The 15,250-nt window shown below is 33.5% G+C and overlaps 1 protein-coding gene across 50 annotated transcripts in view; it reads right to left on the bottom strand.

Annotated features, from left to right (window-relative positions):
* The window catches only part of ADGRL3 (adhesion G protein-coupled receptor L3), an 812,688-nt gene that overhangs the window by 43,988 nt on the left and 753,450 nt on the right, over positions 1-15,250 (bottom strand). For 26 of the 50 annotated variants that reach the window (XM_084972348.1, XM_084972359.1, XM_084972373.1 and 23 more), the window contains 2 exons: positions 7,242-7,268; positions 4,554-4,722 (listed from right to left, as the gene is read on the bottom strand). In XM_084972348.1, the coding sequence (XP_084828474.1) occupies positions 4,554-4,722; positions 7,242-7,268 (196 nt within the window). The remainder of the gene's footprint in view (positions 1-4,553; positions 4,723-7,241; positions 7,269-15,250) is intronic. The other 24 variants (XM_084972370.1, XM_084972365.1, XM_084972381.1 and 21 more) reach the window with 1 other exon arrangement.

Here is a 15,250-nt window from a genome sequence, read left to right as displayed (position 1 = left end):
ACATGCATAAGAACGAAATTGAACTCCTATCTTATATCACCCACAACATTTAACAAAAATAAGTTGAAGACAAAACATTAAGACCTGAAATCACAAAACTCCTAAAAGAGAACAGAGAGGAATAGCTCCTGGACACTGGTCTGGCAATAATTTTTTCGATATAACATTGAAAGCAGAAGCAACAAAAGCAAAAGTAACGTTGTACTACCTCAAACTAAAAAGCTTGTGCATAGCAAAAGAAACGACAGAATTAAACGGAAATCTACAAAATGAAAGTATTTGCAAATTATTTATCTGTTAAGGAGCTAACAGCAAGAATATACAAAGAACTCATACAACTCAAAACCAAAAAAAAAAAAAAAATGGCAACAAATCCAATTTAAAAATGTACAAAAGAAATTAATAGACTTTTTTTTTTAAATCTTTTTGTGTTTTCTTGAGCCGCTCCCGTGGCATATGGAGGTTCCCAGGCTAGGGGTCAGATCGGAGCTATAGCCACAGGCCTAGGCCACAGCCATAGCAACGTGAGATCCGAGCTGTGTCTGCAACCTACACCACAGCTCACGGCAACGCCAGATCCTTAACCCACCGAGCAAGGGCAGGGATCAAACCCGCAACCTTATGGTTCCTAGTCGGATTCGTTAACCACTGCACCACGATGGGAACTCCTAGACTTTTTTTTCTAAGACATACAAATGGCTAACATGAAAAGATGCTCAATATAGCTAATTAGAAAAGTGCAAATCAAAATAACAAGATATCATTTCACATCTATTAGAATAGTTATCATTGGAGTTCCCGTCCTGGCTCAATGGTTAACGAATCCAACTAGGAACCAAGAGGTTGCGGATTTGATCTCTGGCCTTGCTCAGTGGATTAAGGATCCCGCGTTGCCGTGGCTCTGGCGTAGGCCTGTGGCTACAGCTCCGATTAGACCCCTAGCCTGGGAGCCTCCACATGCCGCGGGTGCGGCCCTAGGAAAGGTAAAACAAAAAAAAAAGGAATAGTTATCATCAAGAAGACAAGAGATACATATTGATGGGGATATGGAGAAAAGAGAGTCTGTGCGCTGTTGGTGGGAAGGTAAAGAAGACAGCCTTTATGGAAAACAGTATAGAGGTTCCTCACAAAACTAAAAATAGAACTATCATATGATTCAGCGATCCCACTTCTGGGTATAGATCCAAAGGAAATAAAGAAATCAGGATGTTGAAAATATCTGCACTCCCATAGTCACTGCAGCATTATTCGCAATAGCCAAGATTTGGAAGAAATCTAAGTGTCCATTAATGAATAAATGGATACAAGACATGGTACATATATATAATGGAATATTATTCAGCCACAAGAATGAAGGAAATTCTGCCATTTGCAACAACACTGGATGGACCTTGAGAGCATTATGCTCAGTGAAATAAGTCAGAGAAAGACGAATGCTGTATGGTATCATTTATATGGGAAATCTAAAAAAGCCAAACTCATAGAAACAGATTAAATTGGAGGTTACCAGAGGCTGAAGGGTGGGGGAAACAGGGAGATGTTGATCAAAGGGTACAAACTTCTGGTCATAAGATGAGTAAGTAGGGATCTAATATATATAATGATGATTTTAGTTAACAATACTTTATCCTATCCTTGAAAGTTTCTAACACTAGGATTGTTAATCCCTGAACAATATACCTGAATCTAATCAATACACTGTATAGCTTAAATTTATACACTGTTACATCTCAATTATAACTCAATTTAAAAGAAAAAAAAAGAGTAAAAGAAAAATCTCCTAAGACCACTTCTATAATTTTAAAGGAAGTTATCTCTCTCTTTTTTTTTTTTTTTTTTGGAGAAAAAAGGAAAAGTGAATGATAATTTCATGTCTTCTATATTCTCTGATGTTGGGCCAATTTTTGACACTCAAGAAAAATGCCACCAAAATTAAAGATTCAAAACACAGAATGGATGAAGTATAATATGCTTATTACCAGTTATTAATCACAAAAGTAAGCTTCTAAATCAGGGCCTAGTGCTTATCTTTATGAAGGGCTAGGTAGTCACTTTTTCCAGTTTTGTGAACCAAGAGGCAAAACTAAAGATAATGTGTATGACTTATTTAAAATTTTAAATATGTCTATTTAAAAATGTAAAAACCATCCTTGGCTGAGTGACTATAAAAATTAAAGGCAGCTGGACAAATGTGGCCCTCAACTCTATTCTAATTAATCACAAAATCGAGCTCGATGACATATATTTTAAAAATTTCTCTTTCAGTTCAATATGTTCAATATCCCAAAAACTCTAGACTTGTCTTTGGATCCTGAGGTTCAGTTTCTCTACCTGGATATCAAATACAATGATGTGTATTTGTAAGAAAATAAAAATAATAATTGTGAAAACTCTTGGGAAAAATAGATAATCCCAGTCAAAGTAATCCCAATCAAAACAATCCATGCATAAAGCAAAAAAAAAAAAAAATCTTTTTGTTCTGTAGAAAATTTCAATATTCAGATTAAAATTTAAAATTTTGTTAGTCCAATTTCTAGGTAATATATAAAATAACTGATCAATCTGGTTCACTATATTTGAAGACATTAGTATAACTATGATGGCCCAATATTCCCTTTTTACATAGACAAAAGCTACCTTTTTCCCTAATCTCCTGATTTTCCTCCCATCTTTCCACCTATTTCTCTTGACAATCAGTTATGGCTTTCTTCTACCAAGATCAAAAATCTTTGCATGTGTTTAGTCTCTGACTTCTCTGAAGTGTTTTACAATACTGACCACTATCTAATTCTGGACCTTTCCCCCATCTTTAATTCAGTGTATTTCTCTTCATTCTTCTCCTCAGACAGCTCTTTCCTTCCATTTCCATTCTTACTCATCACTCCCATGTCTCCTGCTCTTTCCACTCATAGAGTGTAGTAGACTTCTGGCTGTTGGTAATATCCAATTCCTCATCTTCCTGGGATAAAAATAGTATACTGTGTTTCCCAGTTACCCCTGCAGCCTCAGTGGTACCACTGGTTGTGTCCTCTCTGATGAAAAATGAGCAGGGGGGATGGGAACCACTTCCAGACCTTTTACACAAGATCCTTTCTCAGACAGCTGGATGTCAACAGCCCAGGTGACTATGAAAATTTAACAGTGAGGCTAGTTGAGCCTTCCTTGGCCTGTGTCCCCCGTGAGGTACCTCCATCAATTGGGCCATGAGTAAAAAAATAAACATTTGCTGAGTTAAGTGGCTAGTATTTGGGGTGTGTGTATGCATTATTTGGGAAGATTCATCCATTCCAACATACCTCTTTTCTAAACTAATTTTAATCCATTAGATTATAATCCATCCATTCTAACATCATAATCTCTTTTCTTTTCTGTAACCCACACTCAGGGCCTGAGTCATCACTATTATTCTAGCCTGTATTTAAGATCATGTCAACACATTTTTAATACCTACCACCACATAAAACTGAAACAGAGTAAAACTGGATTTAACTTGACAAGTGGACATCACTCTCAACTTTTATTTTTGGTTCCATTAGTCTCTCAAGCCAAAAATTTAGAGATAGATATGTTTAATCTTTATTTTACTTTCCAAAGAATAAAAGATCTTACTGTTTTTTAGAAAAATAATCTATTTTGTCATTTCATTTTCAGAGTCATTTCTTAATATCTCATAATTATTTTTATTACCTCCATTTTACACACGAGGAAACTGGGGCATATAAAGGTTAATTAAATGGCCCAAATTCACATAAGCCTTTAAGTAGAGGAACCAGGATTGAGGCCTAGACTTGGCTCAGGAGTCTATCTGATCAGAACTATAAAGACCATATTTTTAATAGAATTAAAAAGTGTAAGATGAAAAAAATCAATCTTGAGACTCAAAAAAAAAGCAATATAAGTGTCTAGTTGCTAAAATTTACTTTGAAAATGAATATTTTAGGTTCCTGTAGAATGTGAAAAATCACAACAGACCAATATAAAAATTAAACACTGCATTCTAATCATCAAAACATAGATTTTATAAAAGATGCTTTTAAAGAAAAGTACAGAAACTTTTAGTAAATATTCCACTATTCATTAAAAGACTAATAATTAAAGAACTATTATTATTAAAGAGTAAGAATTAAAAGAATGACAAAATATTTAGACATTTATATTTTCTAGTATATACAAACTAGTTTTTAAAAAAGAGGAAAAAATTTTCCTATGCCACACCATATATGTATATACCTACATACATATATTCCATGCCTCCATAACATGTTAGAAAAGCTACTCCCTAGTATACAAATTCCATATGCCTACCAATAAAAATATCAAAGTCTATAAGGTCAAATCTAGAAGAATATAATTTTTATACATTGTCCAAATCAAAATATTTTGATGATTTATGCTTGCATTTTATGTCTGTTTTGTCTTTACTATTATAAAAATGAAGCAAATGAAGCAATACACATGTCTTACAGGCAAAAATATCAAGAATGATGTATGTTATGGGTACTTTGCTATCACAGAATGTATGCCATTTACACTTGAACAGACGTCTAGCTTACCTTCTTTTGTAGGACACAGTGGAAAATGAATATAAACATTCCCTGTAGAGAATTGAAAATGGTGAAGAGATACGCCATGATGACTGTGCTTTCATTAATATACATGAGTCCAAAGGCCCAGGTCAATCCTAATAGGCAGAGAAGAGCTATTGCACCTATAACCCATGACCTGCAGAGAGAAGAGAAAATCAAGGCTTATTAAATCATTTGTCCTTAATTGCCACAGTCATATTATATCAACAATACTGACACTGGAAAAAAAAATGTTACAGTAAGTTTTATTGACAGAAAATGTAAGACAGGTGGTACCAGTACTTTAGATTTTATGGGAACTTACAAGTTTTCAAGCTTGAGGATATACACATGAATGAAAATGTTATGAACACAACAATTCATTTAAGCAAAAGCAGATTTGTACTATTAAATTATTCATGTATTTGCAGCACATATGCAAATGATATGGAGATGTAATTATGGTGAATGGCAAGGGAGAAAGTTTATAAGGCTGTGTTAGTCTCCACTGGTCTCATTGGTATGATAACATTTGTTGAATTGGACTCTTTCCATTAGTGCTTCATCTGATACTCTTTTGCCCCATTTTTCCAAATTTCCTCTTTTTCCATAAAAATGTAGTGTTTACTGATAAAAACAGAAGGAACCAGTATATGGAACACATATATACATTTTAAAAGTTCTATCTGTCTGCTTCCGTAGTTAAGCAGAAAAAATGTGAGATAAAGTAGCTAGGAAAAAAGTTCTCCTCTAGATCACCATCTACTCTTTCAACCTCTTGGTTTGCTGTCTTCTGGGATACACTGGACTAGACTTTGGAAATCAGGTCATTGGCAGCTTTGTTGAAAAGAAGCCTAAAGGCTCAGGGCATCTTCCTGTCTTTGGTGTGTCTGTAAACTCAAGGGAGGAAATGAAGCTGAGAATGGGATGGGGAGGTATGAACGAAGTAGTCCAGAATGGAAGACAAATTCTCACTCACTCCATCCCCTTAGTTTCCTCCAAGCTGCCATTCACAGTAGTAATAAATGAGTGACAAAAGTCCATATATTTGTGGTTATGTGTTATGTATTTACTATCAACATTCAATGAAGCTTTCCAATAGATGGGAATTCAATAATTGAAAATGGAATCTTCTCAACTCCTAAGTATATGGAATAGGAACAAGCCGGTCCGGATCTCTATACTCCTATGAACACACCCTTTCTTTCCTCAGTACACCTTCCATGAACAGGGTAAACTAGTATTTCTTTTCAGCAGACTATTATCTTCTATTTACACTGTCTAAGGAATAAATGTTTATGGGGATTAAAACTTTGCAAAAGTAAGGGGGAAAAAAATCACACTTGTTTACTATACTCTAAAGCTGGGTTTAATAAATTCTTTCAGAGAGAACTATATCTTAAGAAAAACATGTCCCAAAGTAGTCAAATATTATCGAAGTCTTATGAAAATTAAACTCAAATCGTTACCATTTTCTTTCTACAACCATCAGCCACTATATTTTAGATGTAAATGTCCATTAAATTTAATGTGCTTTATTTAAAACATTGCTTATTGGAGAATAATGAATCCCTAAAGAAAGTCTGTCATTGTATGTGTCATGTTTGCTTATACGAATTAGAAAACATCTTAGATGTTAATATTTTAGTCTAAAAGCAGATTCTGAAACATGAGAACTTTCAGATATTGGAAAAAGGAAAAATGGGAAGAATAGCCATTATTAAATCAAGGCAAAATTGCTACTCAGATTTAGAACTGAAGTGATAGGATAAAATACACAAGTCAGCTATTATCCACTAGAAAACACATGATGGGCCCAAGTGTTAATGATATAAAACAGTGATGAGCCCAATTTCTAAAGAAAAATAAATAAGCGAGAGCATGAAGAAGTGAAATGGTATTGGATAAATGAAAACAAAGGACTCTTCACCAGAAGAACAAACTGAAAGTCTATAGCAAGATCACCTAGACGTTGCCAATCTAGAGTTTATTGTTGCAGGACACGTACTTTTTAAATGTTTAAAGGGAAATATTAACATCTGTGCTTATTCTTATTACATTAGTACAGACTTGCAGCTTTGTTTCAGAAATTTAAAAGATATGTTCATAAGCAATTAGATCAATAATCAACTGACATGTCAAGCTTGAAAGAGATGATTTTGCATATGTAAAATTTAATTTTTGAAGGAGGTATTTTTTCCCCCTTTTTGGATATTTACCCAAAAAAAATTCATTAATGTCAATTGCACCTGGGTAGTTTCACACCCATAAGATCATTTGAAGATACAACACTAAATCATAAAATAATTTTCGATGAATGATGTCCAAACAAACAACAGAAATGAGGGCATATGCGGCACAGAGGAACACATCACAATGAAAGGAGAAAGCTATTAAAAGCAAAACAAGTCTGTACCACATAAAGTTGCTATTACTGTGGCACTGAATTCAGGTGATATCCAATTAAAAGAGGTGAAGCAGAATTTTTGTGGCAATACACCTGCAGCATATTACTCTGCATAGAAGTTAGAGGCCTGATTATTTTCCTGCACAGTTTGCTCTTCTGCCTCAATGTGAATGACAGAAGCTCTAATGATTTTTCAGTACTGATCTGACAGCTGGTTCATGGGACCACACTGATAAATGGAATTTATCAGCCATTCAGGTCATTCTTACTTGATGAAGGGTCTGTTATCCTCATAGCTAAAGAATGCATAGACATAAAGACAAGAACACCAACATTAGCATTTTATGACAAAGAATTTCATATGAAAAATATTCTTGGTCCCCAAAGGCCTCTGTCCCCCACCTCCCTAAAAAGCATCATAACCTTCCTTTTATATCTAGAAAGTCAATCCTAAAATGACTATGAGAACTTAAATAACAAGGAATAAAATCAATTTTACAATACTGCAATATCCCTTATGAGACTAAAAAATTCCATTTTTTCATCATGTGCTCATATTACCTGTGACTTGACAGAGACATTTATTTCTAAGAGATCACATTTCTCTAGAGAATGAGAAATCTTATGAGCAATCTGGAAAAGGCTTGGGGGCATACTTAAAATGACAGATTTCATGTCACCTAAAGGTCTCCTTATTCTATAATATTAGTAGGTAAGATTACTTAATTATGGACAGTACACTTCTAAGTAATTTAACTCACAGATGATTGACCTGAGTTAAATCTGAACATTATAGCCTTTTGAAAATAATAAACCTGACTACTTGAAAATTCTTTCTGGTAGTACACTGAGGGAAAAAAAAAATCTTTTGAATAATCTTTTGTAGTAATAGGAGCAAACAGACAGCACCTGTTCAATTATCACTTATATTTACTAATTTATTTAATGTCATTCTCATACAATACTCCCCATGCCACATTAGTAAAGATAAGTTAGGGGATGTTTTGGATCATGGATTTTTTACATAGTTGCTGCTCAGTGAATTGTGATAGGACAGAAAGATAAAACTGTGTCCTCTTTTTCTCTTACCTCTTGCCAGAGGCAATAGTTTCTAATAATATGCACATGCAAGAAAGCTCTTAGAAAGGCCCCAACTGTGATGCATTTTGAACAAAGAGACCTTTTGTTTAAAAACCTCACTCTCTGGGGTAATGAAAGGGTACAGAGGAGAAAGAAAGCCCTGATTTGAAGCTAGTTTGCTTGAGGTTTACTTGCTAGCTTTGTCACTTACTAGCTATTTGATCTTAAGCAAAAATTAATTAGCCTGTGGTTGCGTCAGTTTGTACATCTTTAAAATGGTGATAATTACAATGTAAGTTTCTTGTGATAATAAAATGAAAACTGTATACTGAGTGCTCAGAGTACTGCCTGATATATTGTGTTCCACACCTATTACATAGTTATTGTTAGACTATTTTAACACTGAAAATACAGAATTTCTCACCCAAAGAATAAAATGCCAAATTATAAATACTGAACAGAAATTCATTTGAGGATGTTCCAAGAGTAATATTACACTATAAAATAGATGTGATGGAAATAAGTTTGTAGATGGAGCAAGGAGTAGCTAACAGTGCTGTCTAATGTGGAAACTACTGGCCACATGGGTTTATTTAAATTTAAATTCATTAAAATGAAATAAAATATAAAATTCAGTTCCTTCATCACACTAGTTACATGACAGATACTCAAAAGCTTCAGTAGCTGCCATACTGGACAGTACAGGTCTAGAATATTTCTTTCTTCACAGAACGGTCAATTGGATGGTGCTGGACTAGGATAGCCAGAGAGTTCTAAGCCAGGAAATGGAATCCCAAGAGATATTTGAATAATGTCATGGATATGTGAAGAGATAAAGAGGAAGAATTTCTAAGAATTGACCATATTTAACAGCTGTAAACTGTGCCTAGGAAGAAAATCCTGTGCTTAAAAATTATATTAGCATTGAAAAGTTATAGAACATAATAACATATCTATTCCAGTATATGCATTCCCATTGCATCAGCATATTCCACCTGTGATGCCAAATGCATGATTGGAATGACTCTAATTTGTATAATACTATGTCAGGTAAAGGAAGTTACAGAGGTTAGCATGTAGGAATACATGCAAAAATGCTCTACAAAATTGTATCTAGAAGTTTGAAAAATAAAATACAAAACTTGGACTACAACTGATAGAGTAAGATAATTGCTTTTAATGAGAAATACCCAAAAAGAGAGGTATCAGGGTGCAACTCAGAAGTTTCAGGTGGCAATTGTGGGGATCAGCCACTTGCTCTACTCAGTAACAATGGTCGCAATTCCAGCTTTACTTAGAATTAGCTGTAGCCATGTGTTTAAGTAGTGTCCACTGAAACGTGACAGGACGTGAACTGTGACATTGCTGGGTTTTGCCAATTAAAGGATTGGAATTTGGCTTCCCTTTACCATGTTTTCCTTCTCTTTTGCTTTAAGAGAGTGACAGCAGAGCCTCAGACCCAGAAATGAAAGCTGTTTATTGATGTGGAGCCACTGTATTTTAGAGTAATTTTTTTTTTTTTTTTACCATGGCTTAGCCTGTGCAATAATTACTAAAACATTTAATTTGTATATTTTAGCTATAAGAACTCCCAGTTCACATTCAATATAGAAATTCATGATAATGACAAAGAACTTTTCGTTACTTTTACCTCTAGAATGACATGAATTATATACAATGGTTCATAATCTAAAGATCACTAAAGATTATCTATAATACGTCAGCGCCTTTCATCATTTTGTCAGATACTCTATTGGCCTAGAGAATCTAGTCTTAGAATGTCTCTCCATCAAATCTAAATTAAATTAATGATAATGTTGCCATCATGTACAGTGGCAAAGCTATATGCTATTGATTCATTTTTTTATCTCTATAAAACATCTACAGATCTAGTTTCTAAAGCTAGATAATTTTCATTCTGATTTACCAATTAAAGTCCAATAAAAAAAAAACAAAAACCTCATTCCAGGAGGTACAACTAAAATAATTTTACTGCAGTTATTTTAAGGTTTTATGAAAATATGGACACAAAGGCTTAAGATGTTCTTGGCAGATGTTAATAGTAACTTACAGGTTATCTTACAATTTACAAGTGGTGACATTGAAAATGAAGTCATATATATTGTACAAACAATTTTCAAGGCACAAATAAGAAAAAAAAAGGCTCCTTTCTTTAGCAAATATATTTTTGTCATACATTTAATCATTTTACTCCTCTATCCAAAATTGAAAATTTTAAATATTAATGCCAAAATTATCTTTAAAAATGATCATTACAATAAAGATCAGAATTTTCAGGGGCCTCTGTATAGATTGATGATAATTACATATATGTTTATATATTCTATAACAATTCTAAAGCACACAAAAGGGTGATTAAAATCTAGCCTCAAAGAAGCTTATCTCAAAATACATATTCGGGAAGATTTCTTAATCAAACATTGACTTATAAATTAATGCTATGATATAAATACTCATAATACAGAGCATCAGTATAGGCAGAGAATAAATGGACAGAAACAGTACGAATTAATCAAGTTAGTTATAGGATATTCTTTCTCTGACTTAGTTCAAATAGAATGCTGTTTTCTGAAAAAAAATTTTTGAAGGAAATATCTAAAATTCAAGATATAAAGATTAATTCTTTAAAAGTTTAAAGCTTTCCCTTTTATTATATTAGATAGTGTAGAAATTTTTTCAAAGAGTGGAATGGGTAAGGTTTAGTGTGAAGGAAGATGAAGTGATCAGAGACATATTTGCTAATTTAATCCCCAAGCTAAAAGATCCGGTCATTGGTTACGTCACAACAGTTAAAAGGAAAATAAATGGCTTAGGCAGAATTGTTGATCTCATCAACTTCAAGATTAATACATTCTGGGACCCTTTGAAATTATTGGAGAATTAGCTAATTTGTATTGTTGAGTGAACTGTATATTTAACAGTGAGAAGGAGAATGATCATGTGTGTGTATCGTGTGTGTGTGTGTGTGTGTGTGTGTGTGTGTGTGTGTGTGTGTGTGTATTCTGGTTAGCATTCTAGTATTTCCAGGTTCAGTAGGGAGCTGAATTTACTTTCTCAAATATAAAACTAATTATATCAAAGGAATAAAGACTTTTCCCCTTGGATTTTGTTTGGGTTACTATAGGAATGATAAAGGTAATGCAAGTGAGCTTCTCAAGATAAAAGCATTCTTCATTTTTCATTGAAGATAAAAAGATAATAAATACTTATGTGTCTGTTTGTTAGTGGGATTTCCTTGTTGCCCCTCAATCGATATGAAGCTCTCAAAATGAGGATGAGGATTCAGTACCCATATTCTAGCAACCCAAGAAATAGACTTCACTTAGAAGTGATCTATGAGGTACTGCTTTCCATACTACCAATTCAGGGATCCTCAGTTCTTAACACTGGAAGAGTAAAGACATGGTCTTTTAGGACTGCAATGTTCATCAGATACATAAAGCAGTGTGACAAGGAAGGAAAGAATCACCTTTATTTGTATAAGCCACCCCCCTAGCCAATGGAGTAAGGATGTTTTAAATGGGATATTATTCGAGATTTAACTTGGTTAGACATTTAATAACCAGAATAGATTGGCAAAGTAGCAAAATCTAAGACAGCATCAAGATATCCGTTACCAAGTGATTTAGGGATATTTAAGTTAGCATAGTTAGAAGAGTAATAATCAGAGGAAAATCTAAACAGATTATGTTTATACCTCACTGTATTGAAAATGCTCAATTAGTTGGTAACACATGATAGAAATCCTGATTGCTTTATATTTCTTCCAAGAGTATTTTATATTAATTGGACTATACTATCCTAGAATTATATAATTATAAATCAATCCTCTCTTTCTTTTTTAACCTTACTATAGGTAGATTAAAAGGAAAAATCATCTAGAATGTAATTCAGTATTTTTCAGTAAAATATAAATAATGTTTCATCATGGTCATATGCTTAAATTGCCAAGTATTAAAGATAATGAAAATTCTTTGAAAAAATGAAAATCGGAGTTCCCGTCGTGGCGCAGTGGTTAACGAATCCGACTAGGAACCATGAGGTTGCGGGTTCGGTCCCTGCCCTTGCTCAGTGGGTTAACGATCCAGCGTTGCCGTGAGCTGTGGTGTCGGCTGCAGACGCGGCTCGGATCCCGCGTTGCTGTGGCTCTGGTGTAGGCTAGTGGCTATAGCTCCGATTCGACCCCCTAGCCTGGGAACCTCCATATGCCGTGGGAGTGGCCCCAAAGAAATAGCAAAAAGACAAAAAAAAAAAATGAAAAAATGAAAATCACAACACACAAACATAAAAATTATAAACAGAGAAGGTAATTCTATTTCAACTATGGATTTTATGAAGTATTACTACTAAAAACTATATTTCCATATTTTGTTCCTATTCAAATATTGAGGAGAATGAAATGAACCAAATAAATAAAGTAAATGGCTCTGAATATACTATAAACATTTTCATTCCCATGCCTCGATGTCCTCCTAATAATCCTGCAGATTTGAGAGCATACACCAATATTAAATTTTTAATCACAGATTTCACACTGCTGATGAACTGGGTAAGTCTGAAATTAGGCAGAATTGAGTATAATAAATCAGGATAAATAAATATTAAATCAATGGCTAATAAAACTTTAATTATATTATCTCCACAACTCAATGTTATACAGATTTTTATGACAATATAATCTGGTCAAATAACTAGCATATATGAAAGAAATTAGGAGTATCAATTATGAGACAATGATGAATTATCCTAGTGTATACAGATAGCTACAAACTTATTAAAATTTAGTATCTCTACTCATTTTATGAAACTGAATTGGTAAGTTCCATGCAAATAAGATATAAAGTTTCAGAATCATGTTGGAAGCAAATAAGATCACTGTATGATTATTTATTAATATTAATATATGAAAGATAGTCCATCATAACGACCGAATGCATGAATTCGTCAATCAGCCTGCCTGAGTTTGGATGCTAGCTGAGCATTTTACTAATGCTGCAACCCTGGGCTAATTATTCAACTTCTCTGAACCTTACATTCCTCCAAGTAAAGTGCAAAATGCAGATAAATACAGAACTTTGTTCATAGGGCTGTTGCCAGCATTAAATAAAAGGGCTTGGAACTTTTATTTTGTACACAGAAAAATACTCAAATACACAAAATTTTCATATACAAAAGTATTATATAAATATTTTCTGTTACATTTACAGCTGGGTATTGACCTTCTGACCTCAAAAAGAACCTATAGGGAAAACACAAACACAGCTTTCCTCTTAAGTGTTCATATACTAAGTAGAAATACAAAGAAGAAGGAGTCACTGCCTCTTTCTGAAGTGATCTCTAACATTTACACTTAGAAAGCTTCAGTTTATACAATGTTTCATGCTAAGATTTCTTTCAGCTTAGTAAATGCTATGAATCTTTACATTCTCATGAAAGAGGGTATATCCAGATCCAAATGAACATTAATATAGAAAGCCAGCATTCTCTGGATGACATGAGAAATTCAAATTCAAATCATAAATATATTATATTTTCAGTGTCACAAAGTCCACTCAGTAACAGCAGGGGTCTCACTAAAGATAATCATTTGACCATAAAGAAATAAAAGACATAAAATCATACGTGAAATGTTCATGAAAATTCATTAAGAGATATATGTTCTAAAACTGAACTTCGTTAATATTTTTCTTATGATTTTTTGATAAGTTGAAACATTAAATAGGTAAGATAAAGTAAATGACAAAATATCTATATAAAGAGAAATCTATATTTCTTAATATCTTTTATCTTGTAATCAATAAAAATTGTGGTTTTGGTCAGAAACATGTCAAGGTCCATAAAATAATGGCAACAAATTGACATCTTTTATTTATTAAGACTTATAGTTAAAAATCATGTTTCCTGGCACACTACTGAAGGGCCAATATTTTCCAGATTTATAGAATCCATCGACTCTTTAGAACAAGAGCTGATAAAATTTGATGATTGGAATACAAGGACAGGAAGTAGTTGAAAGAATATATTATATACTTTCAAGGTTTCTTTTTTCAACTTGGAAGCTACAAAAACATTTAAGTTAAGTAAAAGAAGTCAGGAAATTAATAACTTTCTGATATCCTTGCCAAATGTGTTTTGACAGGTTGAACTGCTGTTACACTCTTTCTCATACCATATGGTATCACCACCTCTCATTTCAACAACTTGTAACAGAAACATTCATCATACCCCTTCTGTGAATAAACAGCTTGCTCTATATAGCTTGTAAGAACAACTAAAACATTAAAAAAGCAAAATTGTGTATTTAAAACATATTTGTACTTACTAAAGTTCCTAATAAATAGAACAAGGGAGGCACTGAAACACAATAGGAAGCAGGCGTGTTTAATTACGGTCAAGTTAACTTAATCCTCATTGGCCTTGGTTTATTTACCTCCACAGGAATAAAATATTTGAGGATCTTTTTAGAGTTGAATGGAAGCAAGAGAAGTATAGTCTATGCTCCTAGTTAGTTACTTGGACAATTAATAGACTTAATGTCCCAAAACCTCTACCGTGATTCTGTTTTCAATTCAGAAGCCCTATAAAATGCTGTTGTTCCCAATTAAATTTATCACTAGCTATCTAAATTTAACCTTAGGAGTTCCCATCCTGGCTCAGAGGAAACGAATCTGACTAGTATCCATGAGGATGCAGGTTCGATTCCTGGCCTTGCTCAGTGGAGTAAGGATCCCTGGTGTTGCTGTGAGCTGTGATGTAGATGGCAGATGCGGCTTGGATCCTACATTGCTGTGGCTGTGGTATAGGCCTGCAGCTACAGCTCTGATGTGACCTCTAGCCTGGGAACTTTCATATGCCATGGGTGTGGCCCTAAAAAGACAAAAAAGTAAAAATAAAAAATAAATAAAAATTAATGTAACCTTAAAATTATGTTAATGAGAAAAAATTAAGAAATGCTATAGAAAATTTAAGCAATACAGTAAATAATCCAATTTTATATATATATAAAAAGCTCCAAATACTAAAATACCAATTCTTAAACCAATCATTTTATGCCAAAGGGTAGCCTCAATAAAGCCTAACAATCAATACCAATCAGAATGTCTTTTCTGATGATTGTGAGATATAGAAAACAAAGACACAGCTCCAGAAAAAGCCTCAAGACCCCCAAATTTTTAAA

The sequence above is a fragment of the Sus scrofa genome, chromosome 8, assembly GCF_054392235.1.
Source record: "Sus scrofa isolate SSC_HxYL_T2T_F1_AM1 chromosome 8, Sscrofa_HxYL_maternal_Yorkshire_Landrace_v2.0, whole genome shotgun sequence".
Lineage (NCBI taxonomy): Eukaryota > Metazoa > Chordata > Mammalia > Artiodactyla > Suidae > Sus > Sus scrofa.
The sequence above is the reverse complement of the archived record's forward strand: the minus strand, read 5'-3'. Positions and strand labels throughout refer to the sequence as shown.